The sequence below is a fragment of the Lactuca virosa genome, chromosome 8 (genome assembly GCF_052849685.1).
Source record: "Lactuca virosa cultivar CGN04683 chromosome 8, Lactuca_virosa_CGN04683_v6, whole genome shotgun sequence".
NCBI lineage: Eukaryota > Viridiplantae > Streptophyta > Magnoliopsida > Asterales > Asteraceae > Lactuca > Lactuca virosa.
This window is the reverse complement of record NC_136433.1, coordinates 44,048,356-44,056,022: the sequence shown is the minus strand read 5'-3', so window position 1 is coordinate 44,056,022 and position 7,667 is coordinate 44,048,356. Positions and strand designations below refer to the sequence as shown.

At 36.7% G+C, this 7,667-nt stretch overlaps 1 protein-coding gene across 1 annotated transcript; it reads right to left on the bottom strand.

Moving 5' to 3' along the window:
- Positions 1 to 5,860: 5,860 nt before the first annotated feature.
- Positions 5,861 to 6,340, bottom strand: LOC145130301 (uncharacterized). The gene has a single exon (XM_079065123.1). The coding sequence runs from the start codon at positions 6,338 to 6,340 to the stop codon at positions 5,861 to 5,863; it is 480 nt and encodes a 159-aa protein (XP_078921249.1).
- Between the last annotated feature and the right edge of the window lie 1,327 nt (positions 6,341 to 7,667).

The following is a 7,667-nucleotide window of genomic DNA, read 5'->3' as shown; positions in this document are numbered from 1 at the left end:
TAAATGATCGCGAAAAATTCGTAACTTCTTATACGGACTCCGTTTTCGTCTGTATTTTTATCGTTGTGTTACTATTAATGAGATATTCAACTCTCATTTAGGTCGCGTACTCCAAAAACCGCTCTATCTAAAATTCGAATTTCGGGTCGTGCATTGCTATGCCAAATCTTAGAAAATTCATAACTTCCTCATACGAAATCAGATTTGGGCGTTCTTTTTGTGGACGCTCTCGGTTTAACATATTCTACGAATTTAGTTTAGATTATGTTTGGCTGTCAAACCAACAAATAATGGGATAAAGAATATTAATAAAGCTCAAGTCACTGCTATTTCTTATACTAAATATAGTATAGAGTAAGCAGGGTCGGTCCATAGGAATACAGGACTTCTTATCTTGCCATATTTTCACACATAATACAAAGAGTATTAAAATGGGGGATTGTGTTTGAACTAGATTTAAACTTCATAAATAAACAAGATTGGTAACAGAATTTAGTAAAAGAAATACATTTCCGATTCTGATTCTTTTACATGTATTATGTTGAAAGATGCAAAATGAATATGATTATGTTCTATCTAGGTTGGTAATTTAGATACTAATAAACTCTAATATCTAAGTTGACAAAAATTGTTTTATTCAAAACATGTTCTTCAAATAAAACTTCATTTATTTGATTTAATTCAAATAAGCTCTTTCATTAAATCATTAAATGACTTTAAGTTCTTGCAACAATTACCAACAATATTCAATATTCCTCATAAGCTTGGGATTATGAACATTTAATCTTTGATTACACTCAGTTTGATTCAATTACAATCAATTAAGTGCATGTTACTAACATCAAATCATAAAACATATACGAATTTTACAATTTGATTAACTAGATTGATAAAAACCCTAATTCATTCATCAAGTGAAAAAGAGAATAAACCAAACACTTGATTAAGATCAAATCAAAGATTACTAGATGTTAAACACAAATCAAGTTCAAGTTACAACCTAACAACACATACTTAAGAATTCAGATTCGGAAATGATTATGAAATCAACCACACATGTCTAGGTTAAACTACAAATCAAACAAGTTTAAACTTCAAATTGACTTACAAAAAGGAAATTAAAGTGTTTCCAAGTGTTAATCTACTTCCAAAAGCCTTGAAAATCGCCTTCTTTCTGCCCAAAATCCGACCTAACCTCCAACAAAACTGATTGTCTCAATTATATGAGAGTAAAACTACTTTAAAAACTGTCGAGACGTTTACACGGCCCGTGTAAATTAAAGGGTGCCATTTACACGACCGTGTAAACAAGAAAAGTAGAATGCTCAATCCTTCCAGGCCTTCGAAGTAGAATGCTCTTGCATATGCGTTTACACGGCCCGTGTAAACTATAAGCCATCATTTACACGGCCGTGTAAATGTCTGAAAGGCTCAAATCTTCATTTCTTCATTCTCTCTCTTTTCAATGCTCCAAAACTTCTGAAACTTTGTCTCCAACTCTTTTTAACTTCCTCCATCAAGATCCAACCTTCAAAAGTCCCTGAAATATCATAAAAGTGTGTGAATGGAATTGCATCATGAAAAATCCCGAAAAATATGCAAAATGCATGAGTTTAAACCTAAATGCAATGCACTTTTCTGAACTAAAACTACAAAATGAATGCATGAAATGCATCTAACAAATCTCCCCAAGCTTGAACCTTTCTTGTCCTCAAGAAAGAACAAGAAGATTTAAACTAGAGAAAATAAAATAGAATAGAAGAAAAGAAAATTAAAGTTAAAACTATTTGAAACTTAATGCATGAAATCAAAACAAACATGAAAAGATCCAACCCAATTACCCTGTTTTGTACCATAGTTGAGAATGTACCTGTCATGCCTTGAGTCAACTTGGCTTTAGTCTCAAAATATTATATGATAATAGAAACAAGACTTTGGCCACTCCCTAATACAACTCAACAGAATCAAAGATCACAACACTTTTTTTTTCTTTTCAATATCATCAAGTCGATTCTTTGAACAAATTATGGTCTTACTCTCGTGAAATTATATGTGACAAAACATGCTCAACCATCTTTGTTTCATAAAATATAACAATGTCCGATTCCAGCTATTTGTTGGTCAACAACAATCTTTTTCTGAAAAAAATTTTATAAAAAAAAATTCCCTAATATTTATCCAGATTGGTTACAAACTTCAAACCACTTACACCAGCCAAAGTAATTAACATTCAGTCCAATGTCATAAGTTCAAATCCAAGTCCAAGGGGATTCTTTTGACAGCCAAGTATTTTTCCTAAACACAATATTCAATTAAACTATAAACACAATTATATACAAACTTCTTAATTAATTTTTTTTTACAAATAAAGCTCATGGCTTTCTTTGAAATCCGTGTAACGGGCTTCCAACCAACACATCCAAATCAAATGACCTTAGTGTGCTAGATTTAAAGAGATCCCTCGGGTTTACTTGCCCGAACCTCAAAGGCCACATATTAGCTTTATTTGCTATTATTAAGTTCATGACTTTCTACGGAACCCATGTAACGAATTTTCAACTCAATCAGTCCCAAACAATTTAGCTTTAGGCGATTAGGTGTAAAACACCCCTCAGAGTTTACTTGTTCGAATCCCATAGGTCACAGATTAACTTAATAATATATTTTATTTATTTTATTTTATTTATTTTTTTATTTTTAAGTAACACATATACAAATATCTAAGTTAACACATAACACTCTTATTAATTAATTTATTTATTTATTTGGCCAATTTCTTTATATTTTCGTCCTTGACTTTTCTATTGTGGGACATCTCACGGTTTATTACCGTGAGGACTTCTAAGATATTTTTCAGGGGACTAAAGGTTAACATGCAAAGACCCGTAAATATAGTTGAAAGCTATGTCCCCAAGCAGGGTATATAAAAGGGAATGAGTAGAAAGGACTTTTTAGAGCGCTGGAAGGCTCGGGACATTGAAATTTTGCATTCTTTTTTTTTATTTGGCATTTTAAGTTCAATTGAGCACTTACTACTCATAAGACCAGTCATATGTCCCAAAGAATCGACTCATACCTGCTGTTATGCTCAAATGTTGACAGTCTTCTCACTTTCTGTTTTGCACAAGTAGCTTCGGGAGGTGTGTTCGTATGCGATTAACTTGCTTTTAGATTTTTTTTAATAAAAAGAGCAAGCTAATCTCAAGGCACATGACTCACTTACCATCTCAACTGTTTTGAGAAGATTTGGTTGCTTGGGATTGGATCATTTTTTTCTATTCTAATTATTATTATTATTTTCTTTGCATTTTGTTTGCATCTAAAAAAAATCTTTTTGGCTTTTGAAAAATTTTCCATGCAGAAAAAAATGAAAAGGAAAATGAAAATGAAAAGAAAAATAATGCAATGCAATCAAATTACATGCAACCTACATGCAACGGGATAATGCATGGATGGATGCCCCTCCCCAAGCTTAAAATAAGCATCGTCCTCGATGCTTGGAGAGAGGTATAGCCGGCCTATTGAGGACCGGGCGGTGGAGGATATGGTGGGAACTGTGAAGGATAATCAGAAGGATAAAATGGAGGCCACTGGGGTTGGGATGATGATGGAGGATGCTGCTGCTGGGTGGGAAGCACAAGTACTCTATGGATATCGCTCATCAAATGATGAACATTGCGGTTATGCTGCTCTTGAGCGACCCATCTCTGATCCTTCTCAGCCCACTGTAGCTCTTGTTGGGCCCAACGCTCTTCTTGCAAGTTACGGTAGTCCTGAAAATCAGAAGTGATTTCAACGACACCCGTATAAATTTCTCCGACTTCCTGCTGTATGCTGGTGTAACGGTGGTTCAAGTGTGCAAACTCGCCCATGTAAAGATTGTGTTCAGGAAAAGGAATGGGGCGAGATGAGCTAGAGGCACCAGCAGTAGGAGCAGGAGGAGTAGAAGTGGTGATTGAAGGTCTACGGGCAGCAGTAACACCCAAGTTGGATTGGAGGTGCCAATTGGTAGAAGGGATGTCATTGGCCAAGACTAATATCTTCTTATTTCAGTTATCGACGCGTAAATATTCTTTACCATCGACTGTCCAATGAACATCCCCATTGGGATGGCGGTGAAAGAGATGCATGATTTCCAAAACCTCAAGTGATAAACGAGTACGGCCCGAAATTATATTGGTTGGATTGTTGGGTAGATGGAGGCCAAGATGTTCAACTATAATAGATACCATGCCTCCACAATGTAGCTGGCCACCATTGCTCAGGGCATTTCTGAGCATTTTCTGAACTACCCAACACCCAAAATGAGGGACTTCCTCGGGCTTGTTAATCATGCACCACAAAACTTCTAATTCTTTTTTGTTTGCTTTGCTAATCTCTTCTTGAGGAAATAAGAGAGAAGCAATAATACGGTAGGTGACCTTCAGAACCGGATGAATAATGCTAGAAGCTTTTGCTGTGCCTGACTGAAACTCATCTTCACAAGAGATAGTTCTCCAAAACGTTCCACACTCGCGCTCAAATACAGCATTTCTTCTTCCTTTTGCTGTATATACATCTCTTTTCGCCTTTGGGGCACCAATAATATCACAGAGAGTATCAGCATGAATTCTATGTGATTGATTGAGCAAACGGAAAGTGAGGATGTGTGTTTGGTAATCGAAAGTGATGGATGACAAGAATTCCAACATAGGTGTTTGATAACTGACTGCATGTAGATTCAATAGCCCTTCCCAACCAATGTTCTTGAAGAGCTTGTGGACACCTTTATAGATATGAAGGTCTTTGAGGGCTTGGATGTCCACAAATTTTTGAGCCGCCATTACTCTTCCAATAAGGCTTGCATACAAAATGTTTTGTTGATTGGTCTCAAAAATAAGACCAAATTCATATGGGTTTTCCATGGGATGTTGGTCTTGTTCATCATTAGACTCTTGACCACCCATATGTGAGGTCCCAATTCTAGCCCTTTTTCCACGGGAGGCCATTGTCAAATTGGATTCAACAAAGTTTTGCACACAATGTAGGACAATTTAAACTCAAGAGTATGCACAAAAAAAACAGCAATATCACCAAAATCACCAAAATCACCCCAAAATCTAAGTATATGCACAAGTAAAGAGTTGGAACAATTATACCAATTTGTGCTTGAAAATGGTGGTAGGGTGATGTCCAATGCTTCCCCAAGCTTATCCTACAAGAAATTTCAAGCATTAGGTCGATATTTTAATACTCAAAAATTCTAAGGTTTGCTCAAAACCCCCAAAATCGGCCATGAGAAGTTGAAATAGAGGTGGAAGATAAAGAAGATGAAGAAAAGAGAAGAATTTCATACCTTGGAGCTTGATTTTTGATGCAAAATTGAGGAAGATTGAGTATTTGGAATGGTTTTTTCGAAGGGGGCAGTAAGGAGAGAAGGAGTCACAGGTATTGAGAGAACAATGAGTGAAAAAAATCAAGTTTTGGGTTTTAACTCGTTCAGCCCTGTTTTAACGTTTACACGGCCCGTGTAAACAGAAAGGCAAAATTTACACGGCCGTGTAAATGTAGAGTTTTGACTACGGTGGCTGGTCGTTTACACGGCCCGTGTAAACCATAAGCATAAGTTTACACGACCGTGTAAATGTCTGTAAAGGCCAAATTTTTTTGATTTTTTCACTTTTTGAATTTGCAACCCGCTAAACCTCTACTGCCCGAAAAATGATTTTTAACCCTCTTTTAGCATGAAAAACAACTTGGAAGTTTGAAAACAAAGAAAATACAATGAAAATATAAGAAATGACAAAAATACCCCCGGGTTGCCTCCCGGTTAGCCGCCCCTTTTTAATGTCGTTGGCTCGACTTGGACCCCAACTATTTGTCAATCTTGATACTTTGGATCCATTACTTCCTCCACATCTTCATTCTTGACTTGAAATCCTTCATAATAAGGCTTCAAACGGTGACCATTTACCTTAAAAATCTTCCCGGTTTTCTCACTTGTGATTTCTATTGCATCATGCTCAAAAACATTAGTGACAACAAATGGTCCCACCCAACGGGACCTTAATTTACCAGGAATCAATTTAAAACGCGAGTGGTAAAGTAGTACCTTTTGACCTTTGTGAACTACCTTGCGTGTAATCATCTTGTCATGGAATGCTTTGGTCTTTTCCTTATAAAGAACCTCATTCTCATATGCTTCATTGCGGATTTCCTCAAGTTCTTGTATGTCCAGCTTCCTCTTCTTTCCCGATTCACTTAAATCCATGTTGAACTGCTTGATCGCCCAATAGGCCCTATGTTCCAACTCAACGGGTAATCGACACGGCTTTCCAAAAACAATACGGTATGGAGACATTCTAATTGGAGTTTTGTATGCAGTGCGGTATGCCCACAAAGCATCATCAAGGCGTGTACTCCAATCTTTCCTTGTTGTATTCACGGTTTTCTCCAAAATGCCCTTGATTTTTCAATTGCTCACCTCGGCTTGTCCATTTGTTTGTGGGTGGTATGCTGTGGAAACTTTATGAGTAACACCATATTTCTTCAAAACACTCTCGAGCATACGATTGCAAAAATGTGTACCACGATCACTGATTAAGGCCTTTGGAACACCAAATCTGGAAAAAAATGTTAGCCTTCAAGAAATCTATCACAACTTTTGAATCGTTAGTACGGGTAACCTTTGCTTCCACCCACTTGGAAACATAGTCCACAGCCAAAAGAATATAAATAAAACCCGAAGATGATGGAAAAGGTCCCATAAAATCAATGCCCCAAACATCGAAAATTTCACAAACTAAAATGGGATTTAGGGGCATTTGCTTCTTTGAGCTTAAAGAGCCCATCTTTTGACATTTATCACAACTTGAACAAAAGACATAAGAGTCATGGAAAATACTTGGCCAGTAAAATCCACTCTCTAAAACTTTTCTTGCAGTCCTTTGAGGACCAAAATGTCCTCCACAAGCATAAGAGTGACAAAAAGTTAAGATAGAAGGTACCTCATATTGATCCACACATCGTCTAATCATTTGGTCAGCACAATATTTCCACAAATATGGCTCATCCCAAACATACCTCTTGGCTTCTTTCTTGATCTTGTCTTTTTGCCATCGAGTCCAATCTGGTGGAAATTGATTTGTAACAATGTAGTTCACAATATCGGCATACCACGGGGCAAATTTTGCTGAAAATAGGTTCTCATCGGGAAATGCATCATGAATGGGAGTTGAGTCATCGGGAGAAACAATCCTGCTAAGATGATCAGCTACAAGGTTTGACTTTCCGCTCTTGTCTTTGATTTCGATGTCAAACTCTTGCAAGAGTAATACCCATCGAATGAGTCTAGGCTTCGAATCCTTCTTTGCAAGTAGATACCTAATAGCTGCATGATCAGAATAAACAATGACTTTAGAACCTAGCAGGTATTGACGAAATTTGTCTAAAGCAAAGACAATAGATAGCAATTCTTTTTCAGTTGTTGAGTAGTTGGCTTGTGCACTATCAAGTGTTTTTGAGGCATAGTAAATGACATTAGGAACACGATCTTTTCTTTTCCCTAACACTGCACCAACTGCATGATTGCTGGCATCACACATGATTTCAAAAGGTAAACTCCAATCCGGTGATTGAAGTATAGGTGCTATTATCAACAACTCTTTCAACTGATCAAAAGCTTGCTT

Excerpts from the sequence above, each read along its gene's own strand:
- LOC145130301 (XM_079065123.1), bottom strand. The coding sequence starts at position 6,340 with ATGTCTCCATACCGTATTGTTTTTGGAAAGCCGTGTCGATTACCCGTT.